This window comes from Myiozetetes cayanensis, unplaced genomic scaffold (assembly GCF_022539395.1).
Source record: "Myiozetetes cayanensis isolate MyiCay16 unplaced genomic scaffold, myiCay2020 scf18, whole genome shotgun sequence".
Classification (NCBI taxonomy): Eukaryota; Metazoa; Chordata; class Aves; order Passeriformes; family Tyrannidae; genus Myiozetetes; species Myiozetetes cayanensis.
The window spans coordinates 17,385,281-17,407,458 of record NW_026087389.1 but is presented as its reverse complement, the minus strand read 5'-3'; the positions used below and the strand labels follow the sequence as shown (position 1 = coordinate 17,407,458).

Here is a 22,178-nt window from a genome sequence, read left to right as displayed (position 1 = left end):
GTAGTGTTTCTGTAATGGAGAATTTCCTGGGTGAAGTTCACTTTGTCTTGGGCAAATCGAAAGCAAGTGGTCACACCTTAACTCCCTTTTGGGGTGAAGTTGGGGGATTTGTTGCTTTGTCACCAGGGGATCTCTGTTCTTTATTAAGTTGAAATGGAAAGTGGAGAAGGGTGTGGACTGTGAGCTCAACATTTTTGGGGTCTCAGAGGTTCTAACAGCCTCAACATGTAGGCATTAATAATAAAAGTCTCACTTCAGGAGGCATTTGGTGACTTTATTTCTCTGAGGTTTTGGTAGGGTTTTTTTGTAAGAAAGATCTTTTACCTTGCTTAGAGAAAACATTCCTTCAAATTCAGAAAGCTGCCCAAGCCTCCATGGTAACAACCATATTTTGCTGGACACCTTTGCAGTTTTTATCCTACCAGAAATGCATTTCCCTGTGCCCAAAACAACCTCTCAGGCAGATCCTCAAAAGGTCTGTCATCTTTTAACGAGTAGAAAAATCCTTCTCAAAACCAGTGACAACGTCAATACCTTTTGTATGGATCTGGTGATGACCACAGGATGTCATCTGCTACATTTCCATTTATAATGGGACCTCTGTGAAGGGTTTAGCAAGTCTTGTCAAAATTCTTGTGTGTGATGCACGAGCCAACAGTGCAAGTCAGAACTTGGATATCTAACAGCCAGAGAGTCTAAAACCCCAAAATTCCTCTTATGCCACAAAGCATTGTGGTTCTGGAATTGTTCTGGCTATTGAATCCTTACCTCAGCTATTCTGGGTCTCTTAGTGAGTTTAAAATACCTTACCCCTCATAGTGGCAACATTTACATTACATCCTTGTATTCAGAAATATTTACCTTGCGTTCATCTGTGGCTGGAGTAGTGAAAACTTTGCACTCAGGTTCCTGCTGCACTGTCAGTAGTTTCCTCTCTGAAAGGGCTACAAAATTCTCTGCAGTCTTAGCAGCTTGCAGCTGGTTCTCTCTTGAATTTAGCTGTGAAAAGAAGCTGCAGCTCCTTCTGTGTGTGGAGAACAGGAGAAGTGAGAGTATTGCTGAGTCCCCAAATCCAACTGTGTGTCAAAATTGTTACTTTGGTGGTTTAACAGTTCCTCCCAATAACCCCATTCCCATCAGGGACTTGAGGCTCTCCCAGTTTCTCTCAGCTGAGCATCTTCTCAGACTAAAAGATCAAGTGCTGCCAACTCCTGTAAAACTTAGGAATTTTTCAAGGGACCTGCATGGCTGAGGTTCAAACGAGTTCGTTCAATTCCACAAGAATATCTGTTGGCTCATTTTTTACTTCATAACATTTTATAAGACTTCTGAGTCTGGTAATACTTTAACAGAACTGTATTCCATTCTCAGTCTCAGAATCACAGAATATTCTGAGTTGGAAGGGACCCACAAGGATCATCCAGTTCAATCCTGTGGCCTTCTTGAAGTATATTAATATATTAAGTATAACCACATATACACATCTATATATGCGTAGTGTATTCATGTATTCATATAATATATATATTAATTTCCAATGTAAGCCTGCAAAACTTAATTATTTGCTTAGGTGTATTTTAGAGAATAAACAGTCCCTATCGGGGTTTTGTGTTGAGTTATCCCTGCGTATTTTTATCCTACTGGTGGCCAAATATTCCGTTTGTTCCCATATTTTTCTTGACCAAGAATGATCAGGTCGCTTCACTATGTCTTATTGTGACAAACTGTTTAATGGTGATAATCCCATTGGCTTTTTTTTATAAAACCCTTTGATTATAAATACATTATAAAATCACTGTTAAAAGGTAGTGGGAGTTTGTGTAATAAAGCCCATTCCACTTCCAGTGTAGTTGGCAATTTTGAGGAGTGGACAGATTTAAGCTGCTTCCATTTGACATATGGAAAAGTTATCCAGGTTGAATTGCCTGTGTATTTCTTAAGTGAGTAAGAAGCTATTTGTTGCATACCCTTCACCCCTTGGCTTTTTTCTCCTTCTTGGTCTTCTGCCTCTGCTACTGTTGTGTTCTCATTCCAAAATGGTTTTCCTTCAGTCTCCCTGTTTCACTACTGTGATATTATATTTGCACCATAAACTTTAGGTCATGTCATGTTATTGAGGGGCTTCTGGAGGAACAATTTATCCCACTGTGCTTTCAGGTGAGCCTGATACTCATTGTATTTAACCCCCAAAGGAATACTCTTAGACAAATTAATTGCATGGAATTCACTTTTATGACATCTTAAGAGTGAAAAAGTATGTACTGGAGAAAAAAGGATGTTAATGGTCTCAAGAATTCATCTGTATTTTAGCTGTGTTATATCCCCCTGCAAATCCAGTGGAGATTTTCTAGTGGTTCTTAATGAGTCTGAATGTTTTGATAAGAGAAGAATTCTATTTGAATGAAAATACTTGCAACAATGTACGGTGGTTTATTACATTTATTATAAGACTACATCAAATATTGTAATACAACAGGTTTTTACTTGGAAATCCCTCCTTGGGTCCATCTGTGTATTCAAAATGCTTAGTGAGGCTTCTGAGAGCACCGCTCAGCAGTGCTGCAAAGGAAATCTGAAGCTGTTAAGAAATAGTCTAAAATTATTCCTTTTAATAATTTAGGGTTCTCAGCCTCTCAGAGCAGTAGTTTGGGAACTTAAAAGGTGTTCTACAAAGACAAAGGAGTATTAACCAAAGTGAAGGGGAATTGAGGAATCAAATGTTGAAAGTGCGCAAGAAATTAAAACAAACCACCTAAACCAGGACGTGGTGTGTAAAAACTCAGCCTGTTGGTGCCACCATTCTTTCCCAAACTTAGCTGATCACTAAGGCAGGACTTCTGACTGTAGCTTATCAGGAAAAATATGCAAAGCAATCATTTTCAGAAATCCATATACCTTAGAATTGTTTCTTACAAGAAATATGTTAGGTTCTGACTGAGTGCAGATCAAGCCCCACTTCAGGTCATGGTCTGTTTGAGTAAGAGAGAGCTTTGGAGATACAAGAGCGTGATTTTGGTTTTGTCTAATCATGAATGTGAAGCTTCAGAGCAAACAAGACTCAGGTTTTCATATGTGCTGTCCACAGCATTCTAAAAGGACCATTTGGAGGCCCTTCCCTGTTAAATGTGTCTGCTCGGGATGCTCGGCTGCTCACACGGTGTGTCCGTGGCAGCAGCTGCTGGGATGTGTGGGGAATGCACAGGGAAACCTTCCCTTCCAGAGTGAGGGCAGTAAAATTGCAGTTCAGTGGTCAAAGTGTGCCCTTTGAAGGGTTTACAATGTGCAGCCACCTCCAGTTTTTATGTGCTTTTAAGAAAATCAGTCCCTGCATTAAGGCATTTCATCCACTGTCCTGATCTGCTCTGAGGAGGAAATGGTTAGAGTGCACACCTACAGGAGGGAAGAACACAGAGTGCTTTGGGGTTTTTTTTAATTCCTCACAGAACAGCCCAGAGAAAGTGGAAAGTAATTATGTAAAAAAATAATAACTGGCCAGTCATCTGTCCCTGTTTCCTACCACCAACCTGCTCTTATGAGGAAGGGCTCAGAATCCAAGAAATACAAAAAATGGTAGAATTACTTTAAATTTTTATTGATATTTTTCTTTAAAATAAAAATATCATCTACTTCTTATAAAAATTTTGACTACTTCAGAGAAAGAATATAATATTAAATTCTGGAGTGGGATATTACAAAAGGTTCTTTTCTATGAACCGAGACATTAAAAACATTTTCAAGAACCAGAACTCTTTTCTAGGGAAATAGATGTGTTTGTAAACACTTGCTTTTTATATCTAAAAAGAAATTCATATTGAATGTGTTTCTGAACCTCCTTTATCAACAATGTCTCTTAGTGGTGATTTATGACTGTCTAGAAGCGTTCAATTAACTACTAACTGGATATTTTAAGGTTTTGAGAAAGTCTAGTTAGTCCTAATCCTATACAGTATAAAAATCTAACAAACCAACTATGGCACAAATGGATGGGACTTATCACTGTGAGTTGAAAAATAATTAAAAAAATAATATATGCTTAGTTTAAATTTTTTAAAAATCCTCATAGAAATTAATTACTCATTCCTGTAAGTCATCAGAATCTGTGTTTGAATACAGGAAGTTTTCAGGGTCATCTAAAACAAATAATTTAACTTTTTTTTTTTTTGCCTTGAAATTTCAGTTGGAAGAGAACTTATCCCTGCAAAATGTTTGGTAGGAAGTCCAGTAGCTGTGTGTGTCTTAAGAAATTCCCTCCTTGCATTGCTAGAATTTTTGTAGCTCAAGGACTTTTATCGCTATCATTTTTAAAGCTGATGTTTAAAATGTCTTGAATTTGGTTAATCAGCTTGAGGATTTATAGTTATATTCCTCTTTTCTAAAATCTAATCTTGTGGAGGGCATTCCTGGGGGCACAGTTTGACCCGCTGGGGTTTAAATGGGAAAGTTTTAATAGAAACAAAAATTGATGACATAACTTTAAGCCTCCATTTTTTTTACATTTAATGTTTTTATAATGAAACAATATGAAGAAAAAAAAAAAACACTACTACTTTGCTCCAGTATATAATACACAGCACCTTATTTATAGTAGTAGCACTAAGCAGACCTGTGAGTGGCAGAGAATAAATAAAGCCGTGTTTCTGGAGATGGGGGGGTCGCAGTGCAGAACTGGGAGGGGGGGGGGTGTTATTTGTTCTTCTGTGGCTTGAGGACAACACTGCAATAGGATCTTATGCATGAAAATGAGTGTGGGGAGAGCTTTCTTGTATTGATGTAGTTGTTTTCGAGGTGGACATGTTCCAAACGTGAATCTTCACTGTCCTCCTCCTCCTCCTCCTCGCTGTCGCTGTGGCTGATGCGAGTCCTGCAGATGCGCTCGGGGGGCACCGTCCTGGGACACAGGGGGAGGGATTGTGTTATAATTATTCCAAACAACCCTCAATGTCATCATTTCATTGTTGAGTTGCTCTGTATTTAGATATTTGAATATACTAATTTAATAAGTAAAAACAGCACAGAGGGACTGGAGAGCAGAGCCGGGCCTGGCTGGAATCTGCTCTTCCAGTTATTTTGGAATCCTTTGGGCTCTGCTCCAAGAGCACAAAAAGCTGGTGCTTGCTGTGCCTGTCAAAGTGTAGCTGCCCCAGGGGACGTGGCCCAAGCACTTTTACAGCTTAATTTCTTGGAGAGAAGTGTTGTGCCACATCTTTGGGAGCATTTTCAACATTATAAGGGAGGGTGAGGTCTTAATTTTATCATATTCAGAAATAGTGCAGAGGAAAATTCAGGATTTAGGTCTTCCTTCAGAATACCTCTAAATAAATATTTACTTTAAAGTGGCAAACTCCTAAAGCAAAGGGTGTCTTCTGGCATTTATTTCAATGCCATCAACCTAACGAAGAGCTTGGAAATTACCTTATTTTATTGTTGTTCAGTCTCAGGAAACGCAGCTTTCTCATTTCATCAATTCCAAAGGGCACAGCCTTAAGTTCATTGTGATCCAAGAACAGCTCCCTCAGGGAGTGATAAGCTCCGAAAAATGACACCGGGTCAATGCCATCATCGGTGAGTTTGTTAAAGGACAGATAGAGATACTCCAGCCCCGGCTTCATGTGGCCAAACACATAACCTGGGATTCTTTCAATCTGGTTTCCTATAAGTACCAGGTGTAGCAAAGATTTTGGCAGGTAGGAGGGAACGTGATAGAGTTTATTGTAAGAGAGATCGATTGATTCCAAGTTCCTGCATTAAAGGAGAAAAAAAAAGGGCTGAAAACTCTCTGCCCCCCATTGGTAATGCTTGATGGGTTGCTGAGGGAACTGAATTTCCAGGGGAAATTTGTTCCTGTTACTGGAACAGGATGCATTATGTGGAACGTGCTCGTGTATAATTGCTCTGGGAACAGAAGCAATTGAAGTCATGAATTAACAATCAAGCACAATGGTTTTGTTGATGGGAAGAGCTCTTCAGTAATGAGGACAGAGGGGGCTGAACGGGGGAATCCCAAGGGACTAATTTGTGTTTGCTGAAGAACACGTAATGAGCTTGGGACTTCAGTCATTTTCCCATTAACAGGGAGTTTTCAACTTTGCTCTAAAGCCCACTTGAAATGGAATTGTTTTGTGAATGAGTCATCCCCACAGTGCTTCACTTCCAGGGATGAGAGATGCTGTCAGTAGTCACAGAGTGGTTGTTCCCAGATTAAGGAATTTACACATCCAGGGATCAGCTGGCAGGGCTGCAGTGCCAGATCAGGCCAGGTACCCTCTGTGGTTTAGCAAATAATTTACCAGGAGGATCAAAAGCAGCACCATCTTTTACTCTTTGCATTCTCATTACTTGTTCTGCTTGTAGACAATGCATGATCATACTTCACCTTATTTACTTTTATAATTTTTAACCTAATGGGAAATAAGGCTAGGACAGTATTAAATTATTTTTAAATTACCTGGGGAATAATTATGTATCAGTACCAAATTATCATATAATTCCATGGAGTATTATTTATAATTGATGTTCACTTTTTTAATGGATGGCCAGAAAAAAATTATCTTTTCATTTGACAGCTGTGTACCTTCTAGATTATACAATTAGGAAGAAGCAATTAAGACAAATTAGCTAAGGAAAACAAACAAATCAAAGGATAATTACAAGTCTAAGTTAAAAATAATGACGTGCAAATATTTATTTTGTTATCTGACTCATTAGTAACAGAGAAAAATAAAATAAATGTCTTTTAAATGGTTGCTACTTACTCTTGGTTTATCCAGGCCAAAGGTGCTATCCTGTGCTCTTCTAGTTGGTTGTGCTTTAGCCCAATGACGTTGATGTTTCTCGTGTGGTTAAAGCAAATTTCTGACACTTCTTCAATTTGATTATTTTCGAGATACAACTCCTGTAAGTGCATTTGGGAAGAAAATTTGTGAGATCAAAATATATACCGGTTTTCCCATTCCTAATTCAAAGTTAGGTGTTGCCTGCCCTCCATATTCCCTGGGATATCTGCTGAATTCCCTGGGATATCTTCCTGAGTCCGAACCAGAGGCAGTTTGGAGCTGCAGTGGGACCATCAGGAACACAATTTTTCAAAGCAGTTGTTTTGTTTTCTCATTTGTGAGAACGCAGATTGCTTTGACAGATCAAATAGAAAAAGAATTGTATCTTTTGGGGTCTTTTTTGGGATGTTGGGTTTTTTTGGGTTTTGGTTGTTGGTGGGTTTTTTTGGTTGTTTTGTTTTCTTTTTACCTCGAGAGTGGCAGGAAGACCTTGTGGGATAATCCTAAATTTATTTCTTCCCAGTCGCAGGTAACAAAGACTTTTCAAAGGATAAAAGGCCAAAGGACTGACATTTGCTTCACTAAGTTTATTTCCTTCTAATTCCAGAGTGACCAAGTTCTTTAAACCTGGGGAGAAAAAGTTGGAGTTTCTGTTAGTTAATTCTGTTAATGGCACCTTGAGTGCTGATAAAATGCACCTTTGTAACGTACGAGTGCTAAATGTTACTCAGAGGAGTTCACAGCAATGAAGAATGTGGTGAAGGGATTTCATTATCTCATAATCGTAGAATTATCTTGTTTATAACTTTGTGGAGCTTTGGAGATCGAGCACAGCTTTATTTATAGTTTCCTCTCCCAGTTGGGTTGGAGAGGGCGGCAGCTGCAGCCCTTGGACAGTGCTCTCATTTTTGCTGGTTGTGCAGCTGATGTGCAGGGCCCTGTGTGGGTGCTGACCTTTGTGCAGCTGCCCAGGGATCCCCACGGGGCTCCACTCACTGAGGGGACAATGGGAATGTTCTCTTCCCTCGGGCTCATGTGCTGAGAGCCCCCAGTGGATTATCCCGTTCCTCCTCCTCAGCATCCAAGTGCAGGGCACGGGGAAGATCAGTGCTGGTCAGTGTATGTTAACAGGAAACATCATTTCATAATAATGTTTCTCATTCACAAATAATCCCAAATAACTTCCTTTTCACAGAAGGCTTGCATTGCTCCTCCTGACGGTGCAGTTTGGGGGTTTTGAGCTAAAAGGCTCCTGCAGCCCTTGGGCTAAGTTTTCTCAGCCTTTAGATTGCTCCAGAGTGAGCTGTGGCACTAAACTGATCCAGTTTAGATGGGACCCTGTTGGCAGGAGATCAAAGGATAAAAAACTCCATCCAATTACAACATGCATAGTCCCCTTTCTTTTTTCTTTCTTTTTTTTTTAACTCTCAGCCCATGTTTAACTTGGCTTAGAATGATCGTGGTGAACTCCAATTATATTCTGCCTTATTTTTTCACACAGATCAAAGTCCATTCACTTTAATGCAATTTAAAAATAATTAATATATTTTCACCACACAGGAAGCCATCAGGTCACAAATCAGAGGGGATTGTTTAAAGCCAACAATTATTTTTCTGTCTATATATCAAACCAGATGCATTTGGTTGAACACTCTCCTTTTCAAATTCATTTTAAGCTTTTCATATGATCAGTATTAGTTTTCTAAATACCTTTTAAGCCATCTTCATCAATGGCATGAAGGTGGTTGTCATTTATTTTGATTTCTTCCAAAGTTGATGGCAGTTCAGAGGGAATATGGACCAGCAGATTTCCATCCAAATACAAACGTTTTAGCTTTTTCAGGATCTGAATCATAGGGATGAAGAAGAAAACTTAGATTATCCAAGTGCTAAATATATAGTTAAATATACAGTGTAATCATAGTTAAGATTTTCTTGCACGTGGTTTTTTGAAGATTTTCAGCAGCAGTGCATTGGTATCCAGAGTCTAATTGGTTTCTTTCTGCTAAATATAAATAAATGTACCAGTTAATGCCATGTGTGACTGGAAGGGTTTGATTGAGCACATCAGCTCCCACACCATCACTGTTTGCATCATTGCTGCTCCCTGTGAGCCATGCAGGCAGTGCCTCACTGCACTACACAGCATTTAGGGCTTCAAAATGCAAACATTTATAAAGAACGTGTTTCTAACTCTTCGTTTGTGGGCAAAGCGATGCTTTTCTGTCTGCCAGCGAATTTACTCAAGGCAGAAGGGCAGCAACTGTTTCAGTAACTGAGGATTTTCGTGACTGAAGCCAGCTTAAAACATTGGTATGAAAAATTATCCCAGCTTCGTAGTGAGAAGAGCACATCAGGGTCGTGCAGTGGGAGCGTTTCTTGAGGAGATGGTGGGGCTTCAGCAGTGGGTCCAGCAAAGCCTTTTTTCATCAGTTGGATTATGAACTGCTTGGTGTGATAAAAGCTTCACTAAAATTAATTTCACACCTGAGGCACCTTCATGGTCTGTCTGTGGCATCCTCTTTGATGTCATAGGACCTGAAGCCCTTTGAAATCAGCCCAGCCTGTTGCTGTTACACGGAGGGAGGTGCTGGACAGTCCTGCAAGAGCACTGAGTGCGCGTGGCAGGGAACAAAATTAGACACATACCATGATAATCCAATTTGTTATTCATATGCCTTTTGTACTCATCCTGCCTGAAAAAGCAAGGCCTCAATGCCTGACTTCCACACCTGAATTACCACCTGCTTTGGGAGGAATTATTATGGGGTTATTCTGTCTTCAAGTGAGGAATATGTAGGTGCACTTGAATATCCTGTTGTCATGTAAATTCCCTTGGCAAGGCAAAGGCTGAATATAGAAAGGCTTTGGACTATTTAATGAGAAAGCTGCTCTTTTAATAAGCAGCTGTGCTTGAAAGTTTCTCATTAATGTAATGAGAAAGAGGATACATAAATTAACAAGTGTTGAACCTGAGTAATCCGGGCGCGTTCAATGGAATTGGAGCCCTTCAATGAAGTCTCTCAATTGCAATTGATGAAATAACCAAAAATTGTCTATCTTTTTGTTTAACATTTAATACTTGGTGACTGTCATTTATAAATTCCTAGATATTCTTGATTATGATGAGAAATTTATTGGAGTCGCCAGGTTTAACTGTATTGTAATTATAGAATGGTTACTTGTGAGAGGTGCAAACCGCTTTAGATCCATAAACTGAAAAGCAGGAAAAACATTCCTTTGAAGCAGTAATTAGTGAGAGGATGGTAGAAGAGTTAAGATTTCTTACTTTGAATGCTTTTGGACCTATGCCAGGGGAGGTAATGTTATTTTTACTCAGATCAATCCATTCCAAGTTAGGCACCCCGTTGAATGCTTCGTCTGAGATAGTGGTGATGCTGTTTCCTAGGGCAGAATTCAGGAAAAAAGTCTGAGTTATGAAATGCAGTCTGCATCTGAGCTGTGTAATATTGTACCTGGAAAATACGTTACAGAAATAGTTTTGTACAGTAACCGTGTGAGATATGTTCATATAACATTAGCAAGCAAATCTGGCATTTTTAATTTACTGGTTTGGAGTAAAATTCAATCCAGTACATTTTGATGATAAGGAGCAAAAAAGAATTACAGTTCTGTTGACTGCACTTGCGTGTGAATAATGTTATGGAAGTCATGCAAAGTAGACCCATTAATTACCTGTGAGGTCTAAACTTGTTAGATCTGGATCTGAGATTGGTGGTATTTGTGTGAGTTTGGCATTAGTGCAGCTTACTGTGGTGTCCGAGGTGGAACATCCAGATGGCAAAGGAGGAGCTTCCACGGGTGGAACAGGAATTGGGAAATGAGCTGGAATTGGGAAAGAACCATCATCTTCATTGCTTTCATGATGCAGTTCTTCTTCTGCAGCTCCTGTTCTTGTGCTGGGCTTCTTTCCTCTGCGATGGCCTCTGTGCTTCTGGCGATTTCTTTTGCCTTTCCTTTTTCTTTTCTTTTCACCTTTTCTATGACCCTCTTTAATCTCTGTCACTTCTGTTGGAAGCAGTTCATCCTTTCCAGTTTGAGTTTGTGCTGATGGCAAAACGCTACTGGTATCAAGGTCAGTGGGTTCTGGAGAGTCACCAGACAACTCACTGATGTCATCCAGTGAAACAATACTTGAATCCAAAGAGGAACCTGAGCAGACAAGTGAGAACACAAAAAAACCAAACCAAAACAACACAAAAGAGTCTGATAAGAAACTAAAATTTCAGTGAACATTGTTTCCCACATATAGGAAATATATAATGGGTATAGAATATATTCCTCTTAGAATAAGGTTTGAAAGAATGAAAATGTGGTCTTAGGTTGCTGCTTGACCAAAGAGAAATACTTTACTGAGAACTGGTTGAGCTAACCCTACAGAACAGTCTGTACACAGGTGTGATTTATGGCAGCTCCAGAAAGAAGGTGAGAAAATTAATATTGCCTTCATTGTCTTCCTTTCTGACCTAATATTAGTTAGTTTTTTGTGTTGAGGGAGGTGTCTAAAGAGGAAAAATCGTATTTCTGGGAGTGGGAGGTAATTCAGATAAAATTCACAAAGGTTAAGGCTTGTTCTCTGCAAGGGACTGTCAGGTGAGGAGTTGGCTGCAGGTGGGGATCTCACCAGGGGGATGCATTAACTCCATTACCAGGATGCAGTTTTTACTTGCATAATAAGGCAATTCTAATAAAAGGAGTTTAATTGTTTGAATCAACACGACTCCTAGTTCTGCAGTTAATTCCTGTGGTGTCTCAGAGTATTTCAGTGTCACATGCACACACACACGAGGCTAAATAGCATTATTATGGTAAGAGCAGGTTGAGTTCAGTACTTTGCAGACATAGGATACTGGGAGTGGGGGAAAGAAATCACATTTCATCTCCTCCATTCCTTTTCTTTTTAAAATTACTAACTTTATTTAAATGTTCATAGAGAAGCAAGATCATAGTTCTGTCGCTCCTCTTGTGAGTTGACTTTCTTATCTTGATTTATATCAAATAGGTGCATGTTTTTACACTCCTGGCAAAGATTGGCCCATCTGGATATCTAATACATTAACAAATGACCAGTAGTTATTGATGGATCCTTTGTAAATGGAAGTGGGAGAGAAAACACAAGGTGTTATTTCTTCATACATTAACAAAATTTTGTAAAGGCAAGAGGGAAGAAGCAGAAAGGGGGAAATAAAAATTGCTATTGCATACTTAACATCTTGTATTTAAATGTTGTATCAAACTCATCTAACAACTGGTGTACTCTGAGTAGAAATGATGATGACCTGCTCTTACCATGCAGTTCAGGACAATGTGTACCTCTAACCCTTGACATCATTAAATGGAGCTTTGCTATGAGGTAGTTTTAAAACAGTAAACAGGTGGTGTTTCCATACCAGTCTCAGAGCAAACTGGGCAGCATTCCCCTTGGGGTATGATGGTGTGGGGGCATTTCAAGGGGTGGCACAGGGCTGTGTCACAGATCACCTCTCCCTTGGAGCACAGGCAGGTGACGCAGGGCTTGGGCGACCAGACGGCCTTGTCGAACATGATCATCCCGTTGGCCGTGCACTGCCCCTTCCTCCCTGGGGACAGAGCACAGGGAGCTGGGGTCAGACAGCTTAGACTGACAGCAAACCAACATTTAAAACTTGGGAAGGAAGCGCTGCTGCTGAGGGGCTTTGGCACAGCAGCTCCTCTTTCCTCCCCACCCTTCGGAGGAATCGCAGATCTCAGTGGAAGTTGGGCACAGCTGAGAAAGAAGCAAGTTTTCCTTGTAGTTAAAAAAAGTCATGCAGAACTGGAATATTTTTACAGGCCTCCTCCTGTTTCTCTGTTGTTCACTGGGCATCTTTTCTTTATGCCTTGTGTATTAAGTAAGAAAGTTTTGTTAAGGCTCTGGAACCAGGAAAGCAACAATATTTAAGTTATAGCTACACTTCATAGGCTTGATGGAAGTCAAGTTCATTCTGTGATGACTGGTGGGATGGCAAACATCTCCCCTCCTCTGTAATTTCCTTTATCTGAAACAAGCCTGTTTACTAGGAAAGTAGCAGGCTAGAACAACTTGTGCTAATAAATACCTACCTCCAAAGTTTCTGGGCATGAATCTACAAAAAGGAGACTTCCCCAGGTTACCAGTTGAAATTTTCAGCAAGAAATGTAAATTCTAAATTCCTTTTGTAAGCTCTACCCAGATATTCAGTAGGCAAGACATTTGGAGAGTGTAAAGACTTGGGAAGGAAACTAATCCAAGTCCCTTTCCTTCCAGTGGTGGAGTTTACCCAGCAAAGGTTTCCCTGGGCAGTTCTCACCCCCGCTCCAGGGTAAACATTGCACTTTAGCACAGTGCTTTTCTTTTTGGTCTTTTGAGACAAGGACAGCCAAGGCTGAGATTGTTCATCCCATGCAGGTCTTGCTATTTTTGAGTGCACCTCTAAGTGTGGTGAGAATCTGAACTCCCTCCCTACCTTCCTTTTCCTCTCTAATTACCCTGAGAATGCGTTGCTGAGGTGTTGTTTCAAGCTGAAAATCCATTTCTAAGTTACTTTGTACTTCCCTGCATATGAAAAAAAAAAAAAAGTCCTCTTTTCCTATTCAGTTTGACTTCCTCCTTCGGATGAAGGCTGTGTAATGCCCTGGAAAAACCTTATCTCATCTGAATTTGTGTGCCAAGGGACTTTCATTTGTGATACCCCAATTGTCTTTGGAGGGTTTGTTTGCAGGGTTTGTTTTCCCCCACTCCACCCTGGTCCATGCCTGGTTGTTCGGTTTTAAGAAGAGTACTCAGGATAGCCTGGAAATGTCCTTGCAAGATTATTGTAAATATTAGGTTTGAAGTGGAATTAATATTTGTCTCAAAATGAGGCATTTTGCAAAGTCCTTCAAGGCAGTCCTATTGTCACCTTCATAGCAAAGGTCTTCTTTTGCCCTTGTGTTTAGAGACCATTGGATATGAACCTGTTTCTAGAATAGAAATTAATTATCAGAATCATCCAGTTTGGATGTTCCTCAATATTCCGTATATTTTAAAAAAAAATGCTTTGGTCTAAGTTGTTCTCAGGATGGAAAAAGCGAGAAATTAATGTTTTGAACAGTTGCATCTTGTTTTTTTCTGGGGTCTGGGATATCTGTGCCTCATTTCAGCCACTTAAATTGTGCTCTAATCAACTCAAACCGTGTTGAGTGGAGGAGGAGAGGCCCAGGCCAAGTGTTGGTTGGCTCTCAGTCCCTTGTCACTCTACCCAGGTATCTGTCATCCAGCTGTTTGCTGGATCCTGACTTCTGGTTTTTATGTGCTTGCCAGGAAGCCACAATACTTCTTTTAAATAATCTCCAAAGGAAACACAAAAGGAACGCTGCACTTTCTCATGTTAAACAATAAAACATCAGCTGTTCCAAGAGGAGAACGATCTGGCTCGAGGAGGAAATTCCTCTGGGCTTCCTAAAATTCTTTAGGTTGTTTTAGCTACTGGACTGCACCTGAAGTTGGTGCAAATCTGTCTGAATAAGCATAAAGATGTGAGTTATCAGTTTGGCCTCTGCAGTCCTGCTCTGCTCTGCTTAATGGACAGGCTGCAAAGGACAAACAACTGCAAATGTTGGGGTGAACTGTTTCATTTCATTTAAATACTCACATGATTTTTACCTGGAGGAAGGAGATGTGTCTGGTTACTGTAAAAAATAAAACCTCCATTTAACTGTTAATTTTCATTCTGCATGAATCTGTAAATTTTTTTTTTTTTTTTTTTTTTAGGTTACTAAGAGCAAAACAAGTAGCTAAGATAATTGAAATTGAGGTTTGGATTGCATTTTCTTCTATTCTGGAACATGATTAATAATAGTGCTCTATTATTTAATAGGCTCTGTTTTTTCCAAATCTGACATGAACTTGAAAAAATTTTGAACTTTAAAAGCTAGACTAAAAAATACCTTGTGGTTCAAGTCCTTGGCAGATGTGCACAGGACTTTTAACCTTTGGAAATATGGTGTAAATTCAGCGTGAAGTTCCAAATAAAATGAGTTCAGTGGTTTTAGCTCAGCTTTTGGATGCAAATCCAGATAGAAAGAAACAAGCGGGGTGGGGAGGGGGAAGAGCTGTGCATTATTTCAGCATGACTGATGGTCCTGACAGAGGCACTGGAATATCTTACATGAAGTGTGTGCTACTTTATGCGGTATTTTCCTCTGTTTAATTTTAAAAATATTTTTAAATGAAAGGTTTGACGTTAGTAATGTGTATAATATTGTAATACACACTGGAGATGCCGCAGTCAAGAGTTTTACCATTAAAATCTCTTACTTTAAAGTACTTTATTTCAAATGGTTCAGCTGTTCTGAAAGTAAGGACCCACAACAAATAATAATTACCAAGAAAATGTGGCTAAAATGTGTTTGGCCATTTGAGACCTATTAACCAGGTGGATGTGCCTCTTGTGAGGCTTAACTTTGTGCTCATAAAATAAGTTATTATCACTTGATGCAGATTAGTTGTTATCAGGACATTCTACTTTTTTTCCCAGAAGTTCATTAAATTGCATATGATGATTTCACTTAGTGTGTGATCCTTATATTTATCCATGTGCTTACATTTATTACCTGTGGAGTGGGCACAACCTTGTGTTGAGTCCTCACAACATCCCTTTGTCTTCCTTTCCTTCAACCCTCAAACTTCCTTCTAGGAAAAGAAGTGTTGAACATCTCAGTAATTTCCAATTGGTTAACAACTGTGCTTTCAGACTTGAGAAGCACTGACAGTGGTGTTCAGAAGTTGTTGTTTTCAGAGTGGAGCACTGGTTGTTAAACCTGATTTGCTGCTTTGTGAGTCGTAATTTCCCATTTGTGACGTTGAACATAAAATCACAACATCCTGGAGCGAGAGTTCTGACTTTTCTGTTGCACTGAGGACCAAAGAGACACTTCACAACTATCACTTCTCAATCCCTGACTAATCTTGTATTCTTTGAGGAGATTTAGAGAGGCCTGACACAATTACCAAGACAGGTTCCAGTAAAGATCAATGAAATTATACTTTTTGCCTGTTTGTTTTTTAAGGCATCAAATCCTCTTCCCTACCTCTCCTTCAAAAACCATAAAATATATATTAGTGCAGCAATGGGAGAACCTCTAGATCACCAAAGAGGCAAACTTTGTATAAATCATACTGTTGAACTTCTCTTAAGTAAGTTTGGGTTCTCAATATAGGTGGAGCATAAGAGTGTTCTTGTGTTGAATTGTTGGGGTTTTTCTAATGCAGGTTTCATGTTGCAGTTATTGCTGTCTGTTATTATTTACAAAGTAAAGAATTACTCCTGAAATACTGCATGTAGACATAGTGTGAGTGCTGCCTATCAAAAATAGAACAACAAAGAGTAATAGAACTTAAATTCATTTGAATTAACACTGGTGTTATTGGTGTCAATTCCTCAGTGAAATGTTAATTGACTTGGGAGATATGTCAGACAATAAATTCTTCAAAATAGTCTTCAAGCCTGTTACACGTTTGAAGTTATGCAAATACCCCAACCAATTTTTTTATTAGATAAGATCAAACAATAATGCAGGAAAACCGTGGAAAATACTAGTTACCTGGCAAAGCAGGATTCAGCTAAAAAGCCTCATATGCCAAACCACAAAAATTACCGTGAAAGGCCACGGCTCTTTAAAGGGTTTATGTGTTTCATGTCAAAACAAGAGAAAAAATGAGGCCACCCCGAGAGCAGGGGGACTTTGTTGGTACCTGGCAGGACGCTGTAGCTGGACTCGTGTTCCCCCAGACCCACGAGAGAGTCGAACACTCCCATCACGCTGTCGTCGATGTTGATGAGGGGTATCCCGGGCACAGCAGGGTCTGGGAGCTCCATCCTTGGCTGCCTCGGGAACCTCTGCCCTATTGGGGATCCCCTTGCCAGGCGCATCCTCCTCCCCTGCCTGCTGGGAAGGGCACCGGCTCCACTGGCACAAACATCAACGCACAGAGAGACGAGCAGGAAATAATAACACACCAGGGGTGTCGCCTGCATGGCCTTGTGTGTCCCAGAGAGTGTCCTGGAATGGGGAAAAAAGAGGAAAATGAGATACCTGCAGAGCTTTTAGGACTATGGTAGGGCACTTCTCAGAGCAGGTGGGGAGCAATGTATGGGAGGAATGGCCAAGCTTCCCCTGGGAAAGAAATGGCCCTGTGAGGCCTGAAGTCACTAATCTGAATTTATGGGTTCTCTGCCCTCACGGGCAATGGTCAGACTCAAATAGGTGCTGGCTTTGGGGTTGCATTTGAAGGGATGGTGTGGATTTGCAGGGCCAGCAGGCATTTGCGATTCCATAGTTGTTACTGCTCCCAGCAGTGGAGCTCTTGGGAGTTCTGTAAGGTGTTCCTTCCCTTGTTTTTGATTGCTAATGTTTCTTCCAGATTGTTGTAACTTCTGAACATGGGAATGGTAAAGTAACAGAAAAAACACCCTATTTATTTCTGATGTGGTGCCCCAAGTGCTTTTGGTTTGGCATTTCTGTGTAGGGGATTTTTCATCGTAGATGAAGAGATGCCTTCCATTTCTGGCCATCCTCTTCTCCAACAGGACCTGTTTGGCTCTGCAGAGGAGACCTTTGGGAAGTTTGAGCACAGTAGTGCCGTTCCCCTGTTTTTATTAAGCATGGGCAGTCTAAAGAGGTTGATCTGTAATGGGTCGTGCTCTGCATTGACTTTTTAGCAAAATCAGAACAATTGTGTGTCTTGAGCCTTCTTATGGTCGTGACAGAAAAATTACATTTACTGTCACCAATAGGTGGCATTCCAAAACAGAGCAGCCAGGATTCAGGAGCGTGCAGAGGCAGCATCTCCAGCAGGGGATTTGCTGCACCAGTGTGGATATAGGGCCCTGCATGTCCAGGGTTATCAGTGATCTGTCAAAGCTGTTGCATAATTCTTCCCTGAAGGAAACTCTCTTGGCCTGTGGCCCATTTTAACTGAGACAGCAGAGACAGAAAACACTCGTGTTCCTGTGGTGGTGAGAATTAGTGAAGAACTTGAGGCCTGGAACTCTTAATCTTTGTGGCCAAGACAAGGCTTAGAGCATGTCCATGGTTCTTCTCTGAGGAAACCTTGAGGGGATTAAAAACTGCTTTTTCTTAATGTTCATCAGTCTGGCTTTATATTGTCAACTTTATATTTTATAAATACAAGATAGTTTCGTTTCAGGAACTTGAACTGTGGTTTTGCCTGCATCAGATTTTGTTAAAAAGCTTGTTCATCTTGGTATTTATATAACAGATCAAGTTTTTGGTACAACTTTTGTTTTTTGCCTAGCTGTTCTTTAACATAAGACACATCATTGATTGCATAGTTTTCATTCTTTCCAGAACATAATTCTCATATTTCTTTTTATTCTCACATTTTAAAATGGGAAGTTGGGGGGAAATAAGCTGAAGACAGAATGCATTTTACTTCTTTTTAATATTGTCGTTTCTGGGCTCAACTATTTTAGCTTTAAAACGTTATAGGAAATCTGGATATTAATTTGCAGAATTTGAAGTTAATGTTTTTGTTTCCATATAAAGGGGATTTGAGAGTGCAAATGTCTCACACAAATCCTCACAGCATCTCATGTAAGGGCAGGGTTCTGAAATGAATCCAGTCTTGAGTTTGCTGCTTGCTACCCATCCGAAACCAGTCATTCCAAAATGCCAGATAGACTCTCTACTGGGCTTTTATTTACAGAAATCACTGTTAATTAACATATCAGATAGATATAGGACCTTGTGCTTGCTCTGCACTGAAAATGCCTGTTCTTATTCAGAAAGTGCTCATTTCTGAGCACCTCAGAACAAATGACCTCATGCTTTGGTTTCTGACTTGCTCGGTAATGACGGGCTATAAAATTACACAGTAAACTTTGTGTTCTCCACAGCTCTGCCCCAAACACACAAAGAGCCCTTGGGGAAAAGGGAATGTAAAAGGAAAAGTCCTGGCCACGTGTGTTCGTTCTGTCGAGTTACTGACATCTTAATTATGGGCACATTTTTCTAGGGGACTTTATAATCACGCTGTAGTCACAATGCTGCTGCATTGCAGTTGGGTTTTTTAATGGTTAACCATTTCTTCCTGTCACCAGGGGCACATAATGGCATGACTGAAATACTTTCCCATTCTCCATGTATTTTTAAAAGTCAGGAATAATATGGGGTGAATTATATTTACTGTACAAAAGATGTTTCGCTGTGAGCTTCAATAAAAGGTAAAATTCTGTAGTAAATCAAGTTATCTTAAAAGTGACACATCTTTTTTATAAAATACTTTATAAGTACAAGCAAAAAACACCCTCAAAAACAAAACAACAGAAAATACATACCATACCCAGCCAAATAATATGTCTTTATACACTAATCCTCTTCATATATGTGAGTTTGTATGCTATGTTTTCACACCAATTTAACTCTTCAGCACTGAAAGCTTAATATTGCTATTTTCTTTGCATGCAAAATACTGGGCTACTGAGTTTCTTTCTTTTGCCTATTTAACAGGTGTTGTCTCACGTTTTAAGGCCCAAATTGTGAAAGGCCCTTCAGGGCACTGGGCCTTTCCTGGCCAGGATTGGGATCCTCAGATCATCTGTCAGGAATTTATATTTAGTACATGGCCAGCCAACTTTTGATTTGGGGAAAATTCAGCCTATTCGACTTAGGATTTTTGTAATAAATGATTACATGGTAAAATAAAATTATAGATAGCCAATATAATGAATTTATGATATGTTTGTGTTGCCAGATACTCTCAACGTGGCTGCATTGCTATACATTTTTTATTTTACCCCAAATGTTTAATCAGGCACAGTATGTGAAGGCATCTTTATTATCTTTTTTACCATGTGTTCAGTAGTTTGTAGCTTTCAAAATGTTTCAGTAAGTTCAGTATCTGTCATTTTGCTGTTCTGTTAATGGAAGTAGTTAATTTCTAAAGGAGAGACCCTTTAGAAATCCCAGAGTATCCGAATTTTTAAAATAATCTATTTTTATCTATTCAGTCTAAATTCAAACATGTTTCTAAGATGTCAGCGTTATTTCTCATGACACACAGGGCTTAAAGTGCTTTACCAAGGTTTTTCACATACTCTTTAAATGTATTGCATAGAAATGAGTTACATTTAGCCAAAAACCAATTGCACTTTCCATTAGTTTAAGTTGGATGTGCAGATTAATGTGGCAGACATTAACACAGAACAAGCAGATCAACTTCATCTAGAAAAGCATTTATGTCCAGTACAGCTAAATATTAGAACTCACGTTATTTCACACATATTTGCAAAGTTAACACGAAGTTCAAGCCATTCAACACCATGCTTTAAGCAGTAATTTAAAATGGAAAACATTTTTACCTTGTAATCTAACCTAACAGCAGACTCTGCTTGCTGTCATTTAGTCTCCCCGCTGCAAATGAAACAGAACCCCCGTGATAGCTTTGAAACAAACAGAGAAACGCTTGGGGTTGTTGAAACATGTGAGATGATTCCTTGAGCTGGGTCTGGAATAGCTCCTTTCCCTGGGGGCAGACGCTGCTCAGCTCTGTGTGCAGAGGATCAGCCCGTGCTGGTGCTCGGAGCGCTCAAACCTCGCTCCGGGCAAAGGAAAAGCAGCACAATGAGCTCGGTCCGGAGGCTGACAAGGCACAGCTGGGAATCCTCTGCCAGCACTTACAGTTGCATAAGGAAGGGGAAAGTGGAGTGTTTTCAAAAGAAACAAACAAAAAAAATGTGTATTTTATTCTGGGTTATGGATTTAGAGCTTCAGTTTCCAAGTGGCATGGCTTTAATGTAGATTTGTTTAAAAGAATAAGATATAATACATTTTGTCAAATGTAACCTTGACGTAAAGACATTTATTATAGTTAGAACTTTTTTCTACAATTCATATTTTCTTAATCCACTCCTGCCCTTGAAGCCTGTAATCTCTGAGCAGCAAACCTTTCTGTTGAAGTTTTAGCCTGGAAAATGTTTCTTTTGTCCACTTACAGCGATGATTTCACCATAAGTCGCAGCTTATGCATGGAAAATAAAACAACCAAAGCGCTTTCCCTTCATTTTTTTTTTTTCCTTTGTAAGGCTAATTACATCCTGAAACATGATCCTGAAGCACAGCTCTGCAGAGCTGCAGTGAAGTCAGGAATCCAAGGGGGAGAAGTGAGCGTGAGGGAAGGGAGGGAATAAATGTACGTTACCAGCAGAGCTCGGTGTGCCAGCAGAGCCTCTTCCTGTGTCTGCAGAGCGTCCGGGTGGGATGGGTGGGATGGTGGGTCTACTGAGCTTCAGAAGTGACAAATTTACCTGGGAGACAGAGTTGTCTGAGCTCTTCTGACATTAAAAATTTGTTGTTTGCTTGAACTCACGCTCTGAGGAATATTTAGACAGATAGTCATGGACTGGTATAACCATTGAGTTGACCATAATTGTTGGCAGTGTGTGGTGGAAAGATACTGGGAAAACACATTGTCTCTTAAAATAGTCATTCACTTCCTACTGTGCTCTGCTGTGCAAAGGCAAGAGAAGGAATATTAAACTTTTGTAGTTTATCTGGAGCTGTTGAAAAGGAATGGAGACAGTCACACCTAACAAATGGAGGTGGCATCCGAAACGATGCCAGGCTCAGGAGCTGTGCTGAAAGCATCGGTCTGTGAAGGGCGAGTCGAACAGTTCTTTGAAAGCAAGTGGGGAAGAGAACAGCAAATTAGATCATCTTGTCAGGGGTGTGCATGTCAGGTGAAAGAGTTTATGTGTTTAAACAATGGTGTATTTACTAGCCATAAAAGTGACGGCATTCACTTCAGTGTATGTTTAAATGCAGCTTCTCATGCTTCTGATGCCTTTGTGCACGTGAAGCTCTGGTTCTGTGCATCTGCTTTGGATGTGGCATCTCTGATCATAAATTCTAGTAGGTCCTTGAAGCTGGACTTCTTAGCTTTTGTCATCTCTGTAGTTTTTGAAAGGTCAGGATCTTCCAGCAGCTTTCCAGAGCTGAGAGGGGCACAGTCTTGTCTCTGCTAGATCATACAGGGAAAATCCTGAACCCTCCAAGCAGACTGAAGGATCTCTGAAGATCGACACCTCTCTTATGAAGACAGGCTGAGAGAGTTGGGCTGTTCAGCCTGGAGAAGAGAAGGCTTTGGGGAGACAGAACCCTTCCCAGTGCCTAAGGGGTTTCCAAGAGACCTGGAGAGGGACTCTGGACAAGGGCCTGGAGTGACAGGACAAGGGGGAATTGCCTTAAACTGAGGAGGGCAGACTTAGATTAGATATTAGGAGGAAATTCTTCCCTAGGAGGGTGGGGAGGCCCTGGCACAGGCTGCCCAGAGAAGCTGTGGCTGCTCCATCCCTGGAAGTGTCCAAGACCAGTTTGGACGGGGCT

The 22,178-nt window shown here is 40.2% G+C and overlaps 2 protein-coding genes across 2 annotated transcripts in view; one reads left to right on the top strand and one right to left on the bottom strand.

The window, feature by feature from the left end:
* CENPP (centromere protein P) overlaps positions 1-22,178 on the top strand; it is a 117,800-nt gene that overhangs the window by 74,656 nt on the left and 20,966 nt on the right. The window lies entirely within an intron of this gene.
* On the bottom strand, positions 2,425-20,408 carry ECM2 (extracellular matrix protein 2). Its single transcript, XM_050312644.1, has 10 exons — positions 20,156-20,408; positions 16,528-16,835; positions 12,185-12,373; positions 10,470-10,946; positions 10,063-10,178; positions 8,484-8,619; positions 7,243-7,400; positions 6,753-6,892; positions 5,413-5,739; positions 2,425-4,888 (listed from the first exon to the last, which is right to left on the bottom strand). The coding sequence occupies exons 2-10, from the start codon at positions 16,808-16,810 to the stop codon at positions 4,684-4,686; spliced, it is 2,031 nt and encodes a 676-aa protein (XP_050168601.1). The 5' UTR covers positions 16,811-16,835; positions 20,156-20,408; the 3' UTR covers positions 2,425-4,683.

Coding starts and splice junctions, on each gene's coding strand:
- ECM2 (XM_050312644.1), bottom strand. CDS start 16,810: ATGCAGGCGACACCCCTGGTGTGTTATTATTTCCTGCTCGTCTCTCTG. Junction 8,620..10,062: donor TAGGTCCAAAAGCATTCAAA/GTAAGAAATCTT, acceptor CCTATGATTCAG/ATCCTGAAAAAGCTAAAACG. Junction 6,893..7,242: donor GTCTTCCTGCCACTCTCGAG/GTAAAAAGAAAA, acceptor ATGCACTTACAG/GAGTTGTATCTCGAAAATAA.